The sequence below is a fragment of the Dromaius novaehollandiae genome, chromosome W, assembly GCF_036370855.1.
Source record: "Dromaius novaehollandiae isolate bDroNov1 chromosome W, bDroNov1.hap1, whole genome shotgun sequence".
Lineage (NCBI taxonomy): Eukaryota > Metazoa > Chordata > Aves > Casuariiformes > Dromaiidae > Dromaius > Dromaius novaehollandiae.
The window spans coordinates 38,625,048-38,643,803 of record NC_088130.1 but is presented as its reverse complement, the minus strand read 5'-3'; the positions used below and the strand labels follow the sequence as shown (position 1 = coordinate 38,643,803).

The following is an 18,756-nucleotide window of genomic DNA, read 5'->3' as shown; positions in this document are numbered from 1 at the left end:
ATGACATTTCATAAGACATTATGCCTTAAAATTACATCACTGATTACAATCTTGCTTTTTGTGGTCTCTTCAATTCTGACATGATCTAACAGCTGACACTACACAGACCTACTAGAATTAACAATTTATAACATCTGTGTCTTAAAATTACCGCTTTCTATTAGTATACAATATTTGCTCCTTACTGAAGTCAGGGAAGGGAGAAGAGGGGGCAGAGGAATTAGCATAGTTCAATTTTAATGTTTGATTCTTCACCAGTCAAGATCTGGAACTTCAGAGGGGCCAGAAGCATTCCGATCCCTAGTCATTCAACAAGCTTTAATTCAGACTGTTTAAAAAAGAATAGTGTAGTGCCACAGAAGTTTAATTGCTAACAAGTTATTTCACATTTCGCTTTTCTTTTTCCTTGTCTAAAGGTCAGGAAAACATGTATACCCTAGCAGTGGGCTCTCTTCTCTTTTTAAATAAAGCAACATCTCTAAAGGTCTAAAGTTAACAAGCAAAGAGTGAAGTGTTGCATCATATTACCTCCATCTTGCATATGAAAAGCTATCAGTTCATACTAACACCATGTTTAAAACCCAGCATGAACCTTGTACCTTATACTCGCTCTATTTACATATAACATTTTCATGCTTAAAACATCAAGAGCAATAGTAAGAAGAAAAAATACTGAACACAGATGTACACATGACATTTACCAGAACATGCAAGAGAAAAGGCACCAAAGAGACAGCAAATGAACTTCCCTCTCTTCTTTTTAAATGGATGTTTTTCAGAACATCTTCTCATGAAAAGGAGTATACACATTTTCAAGCAGCACACAAAACACCACATTTAAGTAGTGGCATATGACTGTTTATATGTACATTCATTCCTAGACATCAGTCTTGGCTAGTAATCTAACAATGACCTTAAAGGCAAAACATTTCCCTCTGTAGTTGTAGAAGTTCAGAATTATACTTTGTTAGGTTTATATTAATACAATGGACCACAGAAGGTCGGGGGTAAAACATATTTCCATTTATGTAAGCAGTACACAAATAACCAATGGCAAATAAAACATAGATTAGCTTATATATTTGAGAAACATTTTCCTAAACTTTTACATCTTATTCCCCACAACAGAAAGATTCACTACCCGATAATACCGTACTGGCAGCACAGAATGCAATACTGTCACAGTTCCAATATATCCTTTCCCACTTAGTGTATCTTCTCTGTTGGAGGAACTTTAAGCATATGTTTGGAGGGTGTTATTTTTTTATTCAGACGTTTCTTTCAATGTACAGATAATCTGAAAAAGGAGAGAGCAATTTTCATAGAATCCCAGAACTGCTGAGGTTAGAAGGCACCTCTGGTGGATCGTCCAAGTCCAAAGCCCACTCAAGCGGGGTCAGCCAGAGCAGGCTGCCCACCGCAGCATCCAGTCGGGGTCTCAACATCCCCAAGCATGGAGACTCCACGACCTCTCTGGGCAACCTGCTCCAGTGCTCGGCCACCCTCACAGCGAGGAGGCGTTTTCTTATGTGCAGGTGGAATTTTCTGGTACTGTGCCCATTGCCTCTTGTCCTGTCACTGGGCACCACTGAGAGGAGCCTGGCTCCAGCTTCTTTATTCCCCCTCCATCAGATACTTATACACATTGATAAAATCCCCCTGAGCCTTCTCTTCTCCAGGCTGAACAGGCCCAGCTCTCTCAGCCTCTCCTTGTATGACAGATGCTCCACTTCCCTGTTCATCTCCTCTTCGTTGGACTCACTCCAGTACATCCACCTCTCTCTTGTACTGGGGAGCCCAGCACTGGATGCAGCACTCCAGATGCGCCTCATCACTCAGCACTGGTGAGGCCGCATGATGAGCTCTCGGCTGGCTCATCACCCATCCCTACACAGAGCTTCATGCATTCCCATTGCTCTCTCACATAAAGAGCACCACTCCCTCCTCACTGTCCCAGCCTGTCCTTCCTAAAGAGCCTGTACCCAGTCATTGCAGCACTCCAGTTGTCTGAGCTACCTGACCACATCTGTGTGACCCCAACGAGATCATAGCCCTGCAACTTATCACAGACTTCTGACTCCGCCAGTTTTTTCCCCCATGCTGCATGCATGAGTGTACAGGCACTTCATGGAGGCACTCAGTTATGCTGATTTCCCAAAGGTATGAGCACTTCTCCCCCATCACACTGGCCTCCTGGCACTTCCTTATTTGTGTGCACACACTTGAGTGGGTCCCCTTCTGCCCTGTTCTGTTTTCAAGGTCGCTCTTGTCCACATCACCCTGCACCCTTTGCTTAGCAACCCAATCCACCACTTTTTCACTTGATTGTAGGAATCATCTCCTTCCTCCTCCATGCCTAGTTTAAAGCTTTCATCACCAGACCGTTGGCAAAGATAATTTTGCCCCACTTGGCCAGGTGGATCCAGTCTCTTCCTAGCAGTCCCCAATCCTCAGAGGGCCCCATGGTCATAAAAGCCAAATATCTGTTGTTGACACCAGCTGTGCAACCAACTACTGACTTGCAGGACCCATCCACTCCTCATGCCCTTCCCCCTCATTGGCAGGATGCCCTTCAGTCTTAAACACAGCAGTAAGGGGAGTTCTTCTCTTTTCTCCCTTCAACGATGTTTACATTTAAATAAATCAGAAGTGGTGTTGTCAGCACCGTTTTTAGGGAAAATTGTAGACAAATCAAATGTCGTAGGCAATGCCCAGTATCATTGTTAATGAAACATGATTGAAAGAGAGATTATGATAGCATAAATTTTCATCATTTGTAAATAATTAAAATAAATACACTACCAAACATCCCATAACAAAATGTCAACCATCATTTAGAAGTATTTGTTACTTCTTTACAAGCTGAAATAACGTTTGGGTTTTTTTGATATATCATGAAGTTTTTTCAGTTCTCAAGCCTGTTTGCCAACCACTCATGTCTCCTTGAAATTTCAATTGCTCCTCTACATTTCCGCCCACAGCAATTTGAGACACCTCAGAAAGTAAGACCTCACACCTTTGTTTATGCTCCATGTCATCAACACCAGGGATCAAGATCAGGCTTGAAGTATAATTTTAAATACTTTACATTTTCTTGTTTTCTTGGAGTTGTGTGCATTAGACTACCCAAAATAATTATCTAACTAAAGGGAAGTGTATTCAAAATGAAATCTACCTATCCACCTCTTAGAGATGAGGAACTGTTGCATGGACTGAATAAACTGTCCAAAGTTGCAAACAGTTTGGGGAAAACGAATTTGGATTCATTTCATAAGAGGAAATTCAGCATTCTGATTTCACATATATCCATGTCCCTAGCATGCTTCAGCTTCACAGCTCAGAATTTGAAATCCAAACTCATGACACTGGAGAGAGAAGTCAGCTTCTTGCTGATCACAGTGACATTTCTGTCAATCCATATAATGTTGAGAAGCACTCAGCCCAAAGAAGAGACGACTAAGTAAGATAGTTCAGTTTCTCTGCAAAACAGAGGCTGGCAAGCAACCTCATCACCAAAGATAAGCCTGAAATACTACATCCAAACAGGGACTACACTGTCTAAAAAGTTACTATCTTGCTATAGTTCTGTTACAGAGAAAAGTCCTTGGTGAAAGTCTTAAGAGTCTAGAGCACTGTGCTCAACTCCAAAACCTTCTTAATAAGTAAGGCACTATGATTTCTGCTTGTGCAACATGACTACACACTTTTTGTAATAAAGATTTTAATTAAACTAACAGAGAAGCAGTCTCCATATAGTATTAGTCTCCAACACAAGTACTATCAGCCACATTAAAGGGTAAGATAGTGAGACTTTTGTACAACGTTGAAAAAAGATGATAGGTCAAAAAAAGCAATTGGAGAAGATTGAACAAAGCATAACTTAGACTTTGGCTTTCACAGTCAACACATTTTACACTACATACACTACATACCTGGAGACATTGTTGCTGATAATTAGGAGAACAAAAAGTAAGAATAAGTAATTAAGATAAAGTTACAATACCACTTATCCATAAGTAAACTATACTTTTAATACACCTACAGCTACCTCAGCATAATAATGACAAAACAAACAAGTTCTTAAAAGTACCGCTTCCTAAAGGACATTTTTCTTTACAGCACAAATTGATTTAAAGAAGCAAAGCAAAGCAAAGATAACCAAGACTAATAGTTTTATGCCAAGGCACCACTTTAGTTTCCTCATTTTGACTTTGCTCAAGATTATACTCCCACAATAATAGGTCTCTTTTTTGTCCTCCAGACGTTCACTTTATCACGTACCTAGATCTTACAAATAAATCAACACCTAGTCTTAGACAGGACTTCGAAGCTACTTGCACTCTAATAATAACCATGTCCGCCACCACAAGACCAGAGCCTTAATCTGAGCTCATCACTTGTATGCACCAGGACTACCGCAGAATGGGACAGCAGCAATACAACTGCAGGCCTGAAAAAGCACCTAGTAGAACTTAATTTACAACTTTACCTTCAGAAGCGCAATGCCAACCACTTACTTTTTGAAGTGGCAAGTCTTGAAAAAACAAGATATTTTTTACATAAGAGCATTGCAGTATTCTATAGATGTTAATTCAGAGCGTATCCATCTCTTTCAATGGCAGCACACAAATATACTAAAAGGTTGTGAATCTTGAAGAAGTGAAAAAGCTTTTACATTAGCAACAAACAGCAAGATCTCTAGAAGAATATAACAAATTCTCCTATCTTCTACAATCTCCAAAGTGCAATGGTATTTGTAAAGTCTAGAAGCTAAATGGATACAACATATTTGAAATGCATTTAATCAGTGAGAAGTTATTGCTCTTGCTATTAGATTGAACTTTTCCATATGCAAAAAATCTTTTTTCCGTATGTATTTGTGCATGCTTAAGTGGCATCTTGGAAAAAGAAGACAGTGCTTTGCTGAAATGCAAATGTAATTCAAAATGTTTTACTACACAGTATAAGATACTATGTAGGATGGCCAAAGAAAAGAGACTAAGCAAAGCCTTAAAATAAATGCTTCCTGTGAAAAAAGACTAATTTCACAAAATACCTATAGTCAGAATATCATCTCGTACAGTTGACAGTCTGATATTTAAGGACTCTAAGGCAGTTATAATCTCATGGTCTGTAAGCATCAAGTATTCATAAAGCTAGTTTTGGGAAAGATGCCGGCATCAAGCGGCCTCTTCAAAATTTGCTTTCTCCACTACTCACCCACCGCCATTTTTCACGACCAAGTCTTCCTAAATTCGTTTTTTCCTACTCCTGCCACTGTTTAAAACACAGCAGAGAAGACCAAACAAATGCATAAAGTGGCATCAAGAACACACAAGGAATCCAGGACTACCACTACACTCCTCACCTTCATGTGTCCTCCCACCTGAAGGTTACCTCCCTCTTGACCAGTCAGTGTCTCTCCATATGTTCAAAGGGTGGGGGGCAACAAACTGCTAGATGGAAGCAGTCAACAGCAGTATAACTCCCTTTGAGATAAGGTGTTTTGTTTAAAAACAAAATTACATTACAGTCAGTCAACTGTATTTTAAACAGAAGCAGTCCTGTTTCTTTTTCCACTGAAGTTCTCTAAGCATAAAGATTTTAGAACTCTCTGCTAGTGACCATTAGGCAAATCAAGTTATTGCAGTAGAAATCTCATGACCGGAACAAAGGCATTTTTTAAATCATACAACTATCATTATCACTGAAGCAACCAATAGAAAATGCCTATTATGTGGAATGCTAATACATATTCAGTGTTTTATTAAATTACAAGTAGAACTAGTCCAGAGAATCTGATCTACTAAAAAGGAAAAAACAAGGTTGGATTATATTATTATTATTATTACAAGATTGTAAAAATCCAGTGTACCCATATTTCCCCCATTAACACATGAACAAGAACTATGGAAGCTATCACTCTCTAGAACATTTACTTTTTAAATAAGAAGTTCTGCCATCACAAGGATCATTACAAATATAAATAAGAGCATAGTCTTTAATACCTCTGCTGAACAGTCTGAACATCATGGCCTTCAGTAGTATTAGGATGTTTGTGCAGAATTTAGAGTTGTTAGCCTAATGGGCATACACAGATGAGCCCTGGCGGCCATAACTTGGAAGACTGCAGCTAGCAAACTGTGTTGATGATTTAATTTATAAGCCTTCTAATCCAGTAGAAACTGATGAACTCTACTCACTCTACTCTTGCTTTAGAACTGGAGAATACAGCCTCCAAACAGTGTATGAGTAGAAAGAACATCAAAAAGAACTTTTTCTTTCCTTATGTCATAGAATCATGTGCAAGGATTACTTGGCTGTTCTTCCAGCAGCTAGTAAAGAAAACAGATTCTGGTTTTTCAAGCCCACCAGGCAACGGAAACAAGCACTTGATTTTTATTTATTAAGATCTGCATTGGGTAGACAAGCTATATTTGCCTGCAAAAATCAGTTTCAAATGAAATGTTAGGTGATAGCACCCATGTATTCTACAAATGGTATGAGTGTTTCAAGACCTTTCGATTCAATAATGTAACCCTTATAGAAAAGAAAAAAAAAAAAACAAGGGAAGAGGAAAAGATATAAGGAGAAAAAAATCTGAAAGACTACACAGTTCCTTGCAGGTGCCAAAATGTACACAAGTAATATATAAACAAGTAGAATCAGACCATTCAATATTTAAATATTATAACAGTTTGAGATTAAAAATCTGGTTTTACTCAAAGCCAGACTCTCAGCTACGGCCCCTAAGCAACAGTTGCATCATTTAAACAACAGTAGTGCCATCATAGCTAAAATAACGTATTGGTATCTATACCCATCTGGAAAGGAAATGCATGCATTCATGGCACATAGAAGATATGCAGCATACATGGACCAGCATACATATATCTCTATTACAAGTGGTGCCCCATACATCTCTTATCTGTAGACTAAGTATACTAAAAGTGGATCTGACCAACCCAGATGTTGCAAGCTGTAATTAAGACCTGAACACAGAGTTCAGCATATCTTTCTTTATAGTAAAGGAGATTAGTTCATAACATGCTCAAGGCTCTGCTACTTAAACTACAGCTATCCAACAAGCTTATGCTATTAACAGCAATTATACCAGTCAAGTTTGTTCCTCTCGTTTTCTGTCTATTTTACAGGAAGCTCATTCACAGCCAATTATGCCAAGTGCCATAATTTGTGTTTGTGCTAAGACACTTATCAAAGAGTCATCTGAAGCTGCAATTCTCACAAAACCAATGCGTTCACATACTACCACAGCATATACTGATGTATCCTAGAGCTCTGGAAATGAACCAATAGTAGCAAAAGTGTTTGATAAAGTTTTTAGATACATTCAAGTTAACAACTAACTGAAATCACTAAATGCTCTGGTTTTGGCTACAGAGCTTGTGAATATATGTATAGTCACGTGCACATATTCATATTTAGAAAAAACACACCTTAAACATGACACAGACCGTAAAATGCAGTAACATTGCCTATTTTTCAGTAGAAACGAAGCAAAGAGGGAAGTAGCCACTGGGACATAAAATCACCCCAGTATAAAGTCTTAGCTTGAAAATGGCACTGTACCTTCTTCAAGAACACTAGCAGCCGTAGTAGCTGCAAAACTACTTCTACTGGTTTGTTTTGCCTCCACTCCGCACCCATCGTCCTCAAAGCTAGTGCAGATCCTGCAAAGGCGGGGGGTGGGGGGGGAGGGGAGCAAGGGCGGACCTCCGCCCAAGTCACACGGGGGCAGAGGGGCAAGCAGGCCCCAGCGCAGGCGGGCGGCGAGAGCCCCCACGGCCCAGGGGCGCCCCCGTCCCAGATCCTGCCCGCCGCCGCCCGCCACAGTTGAGCCCCCTCCGCGGCCCCAGCGCTCACCATGGTGCTCCAGCCGCCCCCGCCCGCCGCCGCCGCCGCTCAGCCGCCCGGCCCGGCCTGGCCTGGCCCTGCTCCGAGCTCATAAATCCGCCGCCGCCCGGCCCGGCCGCCTCCGCGCGGCGGCCAAGCGCCCGCCAGGCACCACCGCGCGCCGGCTCCTACCGGCGCACACCTCACCCCGCAGAGGTCACGCCAGGACCCCGCCGGCAAGACACCCAGCTAAGCTGCCCACCGAAGTGCCTGTGCAGAGAGGGCCGCGGCGCACCAAGGCTGCTCAGTATGAGCTAGCCGTTCCCTCGCCGGGCCGCTTCCCGCATGCGGAGGGAAACTCGGGGAGGAAACGCGCCCACCGGGGAGGAAGGCGAGCCGGCCTGCGGCGCTCTCCCCGTCAGGCGCAGCGCGGGCAGCCGGCTCGGCGCAGGGCGGCAGCGTGACCCCGCGCACGTGACATGGGAGGTCACCGGAGCGCTGACCTCGCCGGGGCGAGCGCGGTGGTCCTCAGCCCGCCGGGGGGAGCTGGGGGAGCCGTGGGGATGACCATCCGGGCGCGCGTGCGGCCGGTTTGCCCGCCGGAGCGGACAGGCGGTCTCAGGGGCGCTGGGGAGGAGACGGGCAGCGGCATCCTTCTCCGGGAAGGAGGCGTCCGCCGCGGAACAACACAGGCCCGGGGGGAGGGGGGAGCGGCTTCAGCCATGAGGCAGGATGGCGCCTCTGCGCATGCGCCCGGCGGTCCCGCTTCGCCACCTGGGCTGGCGAGGCGGAATCCCCAGGGCGCATGCGCGGCCGCGTCCTGCGTCTCGGGGCTGAACCCGGAAACGCTCGGGGCGAGCGGTGAGGGCGGGGTGTGTCGGGTGCCTGCGCGCGCGGCGGGGCGGCGGCCACTCCCCCGGTGCGAGGCGGCGGCGGCGGTTGGGGGACGGTTCGGGCTCGCTCCGGCCCGCTCCGCCGGCAGCCGACTCGCCCCGGCCAACTGCCGCCCCGGCCGGTTTTGCCGAGCTGCCCGCCTGGACTTCGCGCCGCGGCTGAAACAGCCCGGGTTGGGTCAGACGCATTTGGGCGGCGCTGGCTGTGGAGGAACGGTTCTCCCCCGTGAGCCATCCGTTTTGCCTTGAAGCCAGGCCCTTCTCCATCTGCAGCCCTAGGGCGGCTCAGGGTTTGCACCCTTGTGTTGTGACCCCGCAGGGCCCTCTTCGGTGGTGATCCCTACCTCTTGGTTGCAGGTGGCACTGCTCTAAGAGCTTGTACGCTCTTGTCTTCTTGTGAATGATGAATAGGCAGGGAAATTGAAGATAACTACCTTCTGCCTCACATATGTTAGGTTATTCTGAAGGTTTCTGGATCACAGTCAGCCAGCCTGAAGAGATCACAGCCTACCAACAAGACATGCATGGAAAGCAGCCTAGTCCACCAATGCCCAGTGGCCTATGCTGTGTACTCAAAAGATGGCATGTCTTCCAGCGTGTATATCAGAACTTGGACAAAGACCTGCCTTTTACTTAAGAGAATTCAATTAGCCTAGAAATGGCCTCTTAAAGAGTGCCTACAGATTCATTCAGACTGTGGTCCTCCTCCCTGAGCACAAAAACGAGCGTGACTGTTGTATTGTGGCACTGCCCCTGCATGAGCATAAAAGGATGTATGCTACTGGCATTTGACCTGGAAAAAATGTACTGTGTTTTTGCCTTTAAGCAGCTCTTCAAGACAAAAAAATTTCACCCTTTGATCCCTGGTCCACTTATATATAGAGCCTCCCTCATAACAGGATGTGCCTTGCATGCACAGGATGCAGGATGTTCCAGCATCCCAAAAGAGCAATTTTAAATTGTCCTATCTATAACTAAATTAGCAAAATAGTTTTCTTGTAAATCCTACTATTGTAAACATACCATCACAGTACTTCATGCATGAACTGGAAACTGAAGCACAAATATTCTGCTTGAATGGATAAATAGTATTTTTTTAGAAAATATTTATCTACATCTATTGGTATTTTGACTAACTTTACCTGCCTTTCACAGAATCCCAAGAGGGGGATTCAGAGTGACTCTAAATCTCACACCACACACAAATACCTAGGAAAAGATAATTTAATAACATCTTAACAACTGTCATGGAGACTTATAAACTGTGACATTCTGACATTTTTAATTGTTCCTTTGAAATATGTAGCAGCTAAAAGAAAAACCCAGCAAAAAACACTCAACATTACCGTGATAAAACAACAGAGAAACAGAGAAAAAAGACTTCAAAGGAAATCCACTCAGATACAAGAGATTATAGTACCAGGGGCTGAGACAAGATGGTTTTGGCCTATTCATATCGTTTAATCAACAAGTCTTGGGCCTCACAATTTATTGGCACTAATTTAATGAAGTTTGTGGCAAATACAGCACAGTAAAGCAGAGCATTGTCAATTTACAAAAGTAAAAAATGCTAAAAGCATTCTATTTAAACCATTAATCATATATTCATGATATTCAGAGAATACCAAAGAAAATTAGTAAGTTCTTAAAATAGAGTTATAACTGAAAACATTAATCTTATTCTTAATATATGAACAGTAGGAGATCTGATGCGCTTGGAAAGCCATCAATTCAAAACAAATTTAAAACTTCTGAATCTAAGACCCCCCCCAAAGATGTATATCTTTTAAAATAAATTCTAAATTTTCCTATGGAGCTCTTTGCCATGAGTTTTCATTGCTGATAAGAGCTGGTGGTATTTTATAAAAAACATGCAATTTAAATTGATAACAAGTATAGCTCTTCTGTTAACTAAAATTAGAATGGCTTAAGGGTTGGCTTTATTCTCTAACAAACATGGTTTTAGGGCCCTAGTATTTTTATTCCAGTATTGCTTAAAGGATGTTAAACAAAAATAATCAATATTCACACAAAAACAAGGAGGCCAAATTTGTAATCACTATGCAAAAATGGATTTTTTAGGAGGACTTCTATGGACTGAGTAGGACCTTTACAGCAAGCAAGCTAAAGAAGATTGTACCATGCATTATTAAGTGCTGCTGACAAAAGCACCATCTCACCTATACTAGTGTTGACTCTAGAACCTCTGATACTGCACAGCTGGCAAAATTTAAGAAACCCATCAGAGTAGACATAGCCTTGCTACCAGTGCCATCTGGATACAAGGCTAGATTAAACAAAACACATATGCCTCATTCTTTAGAAAACAGGCAGGACCTCCCAAAAGTACCTGGCCATTATTCTAGAGAGTCAAATGCAGTCTCATGTTTCAATTGCTTTTATGCCCCTCAGTTCTGTTTATTCCATACCACTAAACCCTCTTTTCCTGTGACTTACGTTTCCTTTCCCTCACCAAGGTTTCTTTGACATCTACAAGGAAAAAATCAAATCTTTGCATAATATGCATTCTACTAACATGACTTAAACTCAGCTTTAGATCTAAGTAGATATAAGCATGCCAGTCTTGCAACAGGTATGCCAAGATCACACCATTTGGGGTTCAGAAAAATTTTCTATGACTTTTTTCCTCTTACAGGAAGGAGCAGGATTCACATCTCTGACCAGCTCTGAGAACATTTTCATTACAATCTCTACAGGTTCCTTCTTTAAGCTTGTTATAAGAGCTGATCTCTGACCCACCTTCTTTATGATGAGCATTTCACCTGCTGTGATTCAAGACAAACTGTTTCATCAGCCGTTGAACTTAGTATGAGTGAAGTAAGGCCAGGCCACAAGTCTCATTCTCCTGCCTTGGCTACAAGGGTAATAACTTCCAGCAGAGGGATACACAGACGCTGAGGGAGACATTATCATCTTAATCAACTCCATGACATTTAATAAGAAGATATCTAACAGAGTGACACAATTAACAAGTGTTGTCAGGCATCATCCTCACTTTCATGTCCGGTTAGAGCTTTGAATGGAAGCAGGCCCCTTACATCACTGGGACTACTATGAGCTGAGTAAGTCTAAAATTTAAGGAAGCTCAACATGACCACAACACAACTGTTTCTGGTCTCCATCACAACAATATCATGAAATAACCACTTTGTAACTGCACTCTCTGATATGGCAGTAATCTTGGTCTAGATGAAGGCAGAATCCAAAGGAAACAGGGAGGAGGAAAACGTCCATCAAGGAGATTCTCTTTTTTTCCTGTCAAGCACTAAGGAGACCTAATCTCATAGTTCTCTGTAGGAGAGTACTCTACTGGAAGGAGTTGGGAGATTTCAGTGACTTTGTGAAAGTCCTAGTGACTGAAACTGATAAAATGTTAAAAACCCATTTGGAGATACATTTTATCTCACTTCGCACATAGCAAAGTGCCCAAGAAACCTACCTGTGGAAAGCAAGCCAGGAAGTAGTGGAAGTGCATACAAATGGCAGTTTGAGAAGTCTGCATCATAATGTTAAAGCAAGGTATCTGAGCTGCTGAAATATACAGTGAATATATGTATATATAATAATACCATCTACAACCCATAGGGTACAGGACTGATAAGCAGAACGTGAGTTTAGTTCAACAAAAACCAAGTTACCAACTAAAAAAACCCTGCAGCTGCTTAGTAGCTTTTTAGAGCAAGTTGCAGGAAGATGTACTGGAAAGAGTAAGAGCTCCACATCCCAGAATATGCCAGGAGCCGAGCTGTCTAGCATATACCATAACCTAACGTGTAATGGAAATCACCTGCGTTCTTGCAGAACAAGCACAGAGACGTATTTAAGGAATGTCTTCCAACTGCACCATTATTATTCCATGAAAGGACAAACAAGAGCTGTTTAAAGAAAGGAATATTCCTATTTATTTTTTCTAGATTTATAAAAGTTCTGCCTCTCATGGCATGTATGTACTATGAGGCAATAGAAGAGCTGAAGAGCACCTTTGCTTGCTCTGGTGTTTCAGAAGAATTTGTTCCAAGTAGTGAAGCAGAGCTTGTAAGACTTCTAATAGCTGATATAAAGTGTAAACATCAAATATATCACTTACAGTGTATGTATAAATCTTATGGTTCACATTTGGATGGCCCAGATTCCACCTAAGTCTCTCTGGCTGGTTAATGAAGAGGTCTAACTGGCTCTGAAATTCATTCAGAGGTCTAAGTCACGTGCTGAATAACCTAACCCCTACTCACCACCGGAACTTGGGTGGAATTTCCGCCACCTGATAATTGTCCTGTATTTTCCTTGGTACTGGCAGAGCTCCGAGTGCACTAATAGGGCTTAATTTCCCTAACCAGTACTAGGATATCTCATGTATTTGGTATCGGAGTATACCCACTAGGTAAAGAAGCTCATTATTAGGTTGTGGAGGGAAATCTGAGATGAAGTCATGTGAAGTTCTTTATGTGAAGTTCTTTTAAAATCACCAGGTTTCTCTATAGGTGAATACAGACCTGTAAACATAGATGAATTTACCAGACTAGGGCCCATAGCAAGAAGAGAATAGAACATACTTTCTCTGTGAAGGGAAGAATGAAAACAAATTTAATTGCAGTATGTTCTGTTAATTTTTAACTTTCCATTTTGTTGGCTACTTTCCATTTCTGTAAAATAAAGAACATCAGATACTCACTTAAAGGCTAATCTGACACACAAAAGGGCATTGAAGAAAAACGGTAATAAAACTATTAAAATGTATTCCAGAGAGGACTCACTAGTTTCTTTTTTTGGGGGAGTATGTCAGACTGGACAGTTTCTATTTAGACAAATAATTTTGAATCTTCTGTGTAAAACAAGAATAGCTTCCCAACATTTTAAAGTAAAAATACATGCATTTAGGCATAAAAAATGTGTGAGTGGGGATTTAGTTGGCATTTCTTTTGACTTAGGCAGGTGGCTGCTCAGCTTATTTAAACTGGTTCTGTGAATAGTGGGGCTAATGAAGCTTGGTTTCCTATGGATTTCTATCTCATGATTGTTTGACTAAAATGCAAGTTTCTGTTTTAACTGTTTTTCTAGTTGGGGCATTTATGGCGTCTCTGTCCTACGCACAGCCACTTATTTTCATTAAACGTATAGCACTGTAATTATCTTTGAGAACTCTACTTCGCTAATTTGGTTGGTACAGGCCAGTGTGTTTGAAACTTAATGAAAAAGCACTTACCAAGAAACACACAGGCGAATTCACACATCAATACGAATTTGCGTACAGATACACTGCAAGACAATGTAGAACTTATTTCCTTGGGAAATCAGGATAAAAAAACTGTGTTTGTGCCACCAGTATGTTTGTTTTACTTGTTTTACCATGCCATAAAACAGAATGGTATCAGTATAAAGCCTGTGGATTCATTTTTGTGTGTGTGTGTGTAGTATCATCACACGGCCTAAGTCTGGCCTGGATTTTCTAGATATTAATCCTCCTCCCCCTGCAACTATCTTTCATATTTTCTAATTCTGAGCAAGTGATTTTAACTATATATGAAAATATTTCTTTTCATATATTGGTTCCCACACCTACACCACACACACCTACAAACACACACACACATATATGTATAGATATGAAAAACTTGTGTTATCTAAAGCTCATGCTTTTCCAAATGAGAAGACAATAGATTTGTAGGCTTCATGCTTGCCACTTAGGGCACTCCTATCTGCCTTGTGTCACTTCTGAAGTTCTATTGTTCAGTTAAGCTAACTTGAAATGTGCTTTCTGATAGTGAATAAGAATTTCCTTCTTTTTTCTAAAAAATCAAATTATTCAGCAGAAAGTGCATTCTTGCTGAGCAGTGTAGTAGAGCTAGAAAGGCCTGTGGTGTGTTGTGACTTTGCTTAACCACTACATACTAAAAAGAATTTTAACAATAAAGGTCTTTTGACGATAGTATTTCCTTTTAAAAAACTCTGAGTAGTTTTGACGTTTTCATCTTTGTACTGTACCTTAAGATTTCATCTACATTGTTTTAATATACACTAAAGTGTTTGAAAAACAAAATCACAAAAGCAGCAATCGGAATGTAATTACGTCAGCCACAGGCCAGTATATTCTGCAGCTTTCCAGAGCAGCATTCACGTGTAAAAAAATCTTGTCATGAGTGAGCAGACTACAAATTGGCCAAGTGTTCCAGATGTGTAATGCAAAAACTGTAAAATTCGTTGGTATTTTGGTATTAGAGCTAATAGCAGATGATGAACAGTGAACTCATATCTGCAGTGCAAGTGAGGAAAGGAGCTTATGTAGGTTTGCAGGAACTGGACCACTGAAGGTCTTACAGGTCAGAAACAGAATTTTAAAATCAATCCTCTGCTTCACAGGGAAGTAGTGTAATGAACAAAGTAACTACAGTATGTTCAGAGGCTTGGGAGTGAGTTAACAACCTGAAAGCAGCATTCTTCAAAAGCTCTGCAAAAGTGCCATAGGCCTACTCAGTGTCTGGCTTCCTCAGGCACCCAAAAATGTATTCCAAGCACTTGGAAGTATTGCTGCATGCCTTCAATTGATTCTCTTTGTAACAAAAGTAAACAAAAACTTTACGTTCAGAGAACATTCCTCTCCTTTATTTTTATGAATCAGATTAAATAAGCAGCATTTATAACCCTCACAACTAGGAACCCTCCACCCCCTATTTATAATCTGCGCACATGCCTCTGCATTCCTCACAAGAATGATGATTTGTAGAGCTCTAAACCGTGAAAGGGGCCCCAGGATGAATGCCTGTGAGTGGGTGGCGATCAGGCAATGACTTTTTTCTTGTTCTAGTCCCGTGCTGTCAAAGGGGAGACTAGGGTCAGGAGACAAGTTTTCCCCCTTCCAGGTCCCTCTGCTAGAAGTGGAGATCAAGGTCAGTGATGAATTTTCTACTTCCCTATGCTGTCTAGGAAGGAGACAGGGCTGGCTCGGTGAACCACATACTGAACTGCAAGGACTGCATGCCTGGAAAACCAAGCAGCCCTTTGTTTTTATTTGTGTGCTTTGGCTACCTTTTTGAGAACAGCCATGCAAATCACACGTGCAATCCTCCCTTCAGAGAAACCCCTTGAAGTACAACAGCAGGAAAGCCTTTATGCTGTGGGCCCTGAAGAAGTTAGCAGTTGTCGCAGCTGAAAGCACCGTTGCCGTCTAATGAGTGCGAGTTAATAAAATGAAGTGGTAAACCAACATGTGAATTATGAAGGTCTTCCCTCACTAATGGGAGTTATCCAGTGTCCCATAGATGCTCATTATGTGTTGTTTATACCCAATAGTAAAGTCTTCCGTTGCTTCGGTAGCATTAGCTGGAAATGATGTTCTGTGATCATAGAATAACAGCTATTGAGGAGTTTTGTTGCCTGTGCTTATTTCTCTCCCTGTATTTTTCCTCTCTCTCTCTCTTTCTCTCCCTCTCTGCCTTTGTCTCCGTAAGTCTGTGAAAGTGTTATTTATAGGAGTAATTTGTTACTCTGTTTAAAATAAAGAAAACCTTGAAAACATCTTGATACCAGCTGATTATGAAGAAATAGGAATGTTAGCATAACGGGCCAAATTAATCCCCAGTGTAAATCCATTTACTTCAGCAGAGCTATGCTAAGAATGAATCTGGGTCAAAAATGTCTAAAATAAATGTAGTCAAGATATAAGGCTCAAATTAAAAAGTGGAACAGAACAACACATCTGTTGAGTGCTTTCAACTATCCCCTCGTGTGCCTTATTGTGATTCCAAAGTAGCCCTAAGGTAAAAATGTGAAGAACTCTGCCATCCTTCTGTAATATGAAGTGTCACAGAAGCAGAGTTAGCATTAGTTTTCTGGTATGCAAAGAAGAGATCAATGAATTTTATAATCTGGCTTCGGGTAAATGATGCTAAAACAGTCAGTGTTTTGGTGTTAACTGGGAATACACAGTTCTGAATAACAGGACCCTTGAGTTTCAGGAAATATTTGAAAAAGCTGAATGTTTTCAATCATGCCCTTTCAATTCTTTGAGGTTAAAACGGAATAATAAAATAAAATGTGAAAAAGATTTACAAAAATAAAAAATTACAAAATTTACAAATTTATAAAAATAAAACTAATTCTGCTAGCATACTCTCTGGTGTACTGGTACCTCCTTTAAAATTATCCTAGTAGCAGCCTGTAATATTATAGAGCATGTGAAAGCTAACACGTATTGGAAATAAACATGTTTTTTATTCTTAAACATTTAGCCTGTTTTCCTAAGGAATTAAACCATTTGCAACGTGTTTGTGTGTGTGCGTGTGCACGCATGGTTGCTTCTTAGCATCCTCACCTGGACACTTTAGAGCTTGTTGGCTAATATCAATCAAATCTGTAGATATCTCAAAGATACTAAGTTCCTACAGATGCTCTGAAAATGTGAAGTCAGGGTAAAAGAGAGACCCTCATTATTGCTACCAGCAAGGGTAAGGCTATGGTGTGAACTCACCCTTTATTAAAATCTACATGGAAGAGCACGTGTTAAGTGCAGGCAAAGCGTCAGCTGGCCCTCATATCTTATTCAGACATTAGCAAGTCCAAGCACAAGACACAAATGCAAAGGCTTCATTAGCTCTGCTGCTAATGTGATATTTGTATTCAAGTACATTTTAGTCTGTTGTTTAATAGGACACTAAAAAATAAAGCTTCCTGTTCAAAATCTTTTTTAGAATGTGTGCCCCATCTTTCATGCAATAATTTGAAAACTGTTCATCACAAATGTTAAAGAGCAACTCTGCAACTGGCCTTGCAGATGGTCAGAAGTTTTCCAAATATGTCTGTGTGTGTGTGTGTGTGTGTGTGTGTGTGCGCGCGCGCGCACGCGTGTGTGTGCATGTGTGTGTATTTACAGGAAACCTGACAAAATGCTGTCACTGGCTTATTGGTTAAGATTTTGAGAATGGGTGTCTAAGTTTAGGACATTATATTTAGACTCCAGTGAATACTGCTGAGCTGAATATTTTTTTGAAAGCCGAGGCACTTGGGTGACAAAAAAATGGATTTATCAAAATGAATTTATGCACCCTTGTGCAAATATTGCTCTTCAGGCAAAAGAATTGTATCAAGCAAGCCTTTGCCTTGCCTAGCTTTCCCTTCTCCCCCCTTCCCTTCACTTCCCTTCTCCATCCCAGGTAAATAGAGAGATGAGCCTTTGCATGAGTTGGGAAAGATGAGTCCAGCATACTTGTGGCCTGAGAGAAAGTGTGTTTTCTCAATTACAGCCCAAAGACTACGGCCATCTATGTCAAGTGAGAAACAAGCTAAGTCAGACAGTTCAAAATCATGAGCCTGCTGGTGGCAAAGCAACCAAGAGAAAGAATTTTTGCTTCATGTGTCTTCATTTCCTGGCATGTATATGCATCTACGTTCTCTGTTGGGGTAATTATCTTGGAAAACCATAGGCTGATATTAATTTCTAATCATGATGGCTTATGCCAGCTTGCCACAGAAGGATTCTCTTAGAGTTTTGCTACTGAAAGTCTTCACTGACTATTAGAAAAAGAACAACTAACACAGCGCTTAAATAACTCCTTTGCTTTCAAAATGCTTCCCTGTTCACTGTAATTGTTTGGGGGTTTTTCACCCTTATGAGTATCTCATAAATATTTCAAAGCATGTTGGTTTGATTACCTACAGAGAAAAAACCAAAAACTATGTTCTCTGCAAAAATATTTGAACTTGACTTACTACTGAACAAGGAGACATCCATAATGGGATATTAGTTTAGAAGTGTTTTGCAAATAGCAACATCAATTAGATACAAGCGCTAACAAGCCAAAAAGGCATGAAAGTAAGCAAACATAATTGCAAATACACATGTATTTACACACGCTTAATCCAATCTGCACATATAAATTGTAGAAGATTGTAGATGACTTGGGGAACGTGAAGTCCAACCCTGGTAACTGACTAGTAAAAGGCAGAAGGATGTCAATATTAAACTAGGAGGAAATGGCAGCCATACCATCTCTTC

The 18,756-nt window shown here is 41.3% G+C and overlaps 1 protein-coding gene across 5 annotated transcripts in view; it reads right to left on the bottom strand.

Moving 5' to 3' along the window:
- Positions 1-8,376, bottom strand: part of LOC135324397 (transmembrane protein 161B) — a 45,927-nt gene extending 37,551 nt beyond the window's left edge. For 2 of the 5 annotated variants that reach the window (XR_010385751.1, XM_064500509.1), the window contains exon 1: positions 7,885-8,117. Coding sequence is in view for 3 of the 5 variants with exons in the window: in XM_064500509.1 (XP_064356579.1) it covers positions 7,885-7,887 (3 nt within the window). In the remaining 2 variants the exon portion in view is untranslated. Of the gene's footprint in view, positions 1-7,884; positions 8,119-8,357 lie in introns of those variants that run through there. The other 3 variants (XM_064500511.1, XM_064500512.1, XM_064500510.1) reach the window with 2 other exon arrangements.
- Between the last annotated feature and the right edge of the window lie 10,380 nt (positions 8,377-18,756).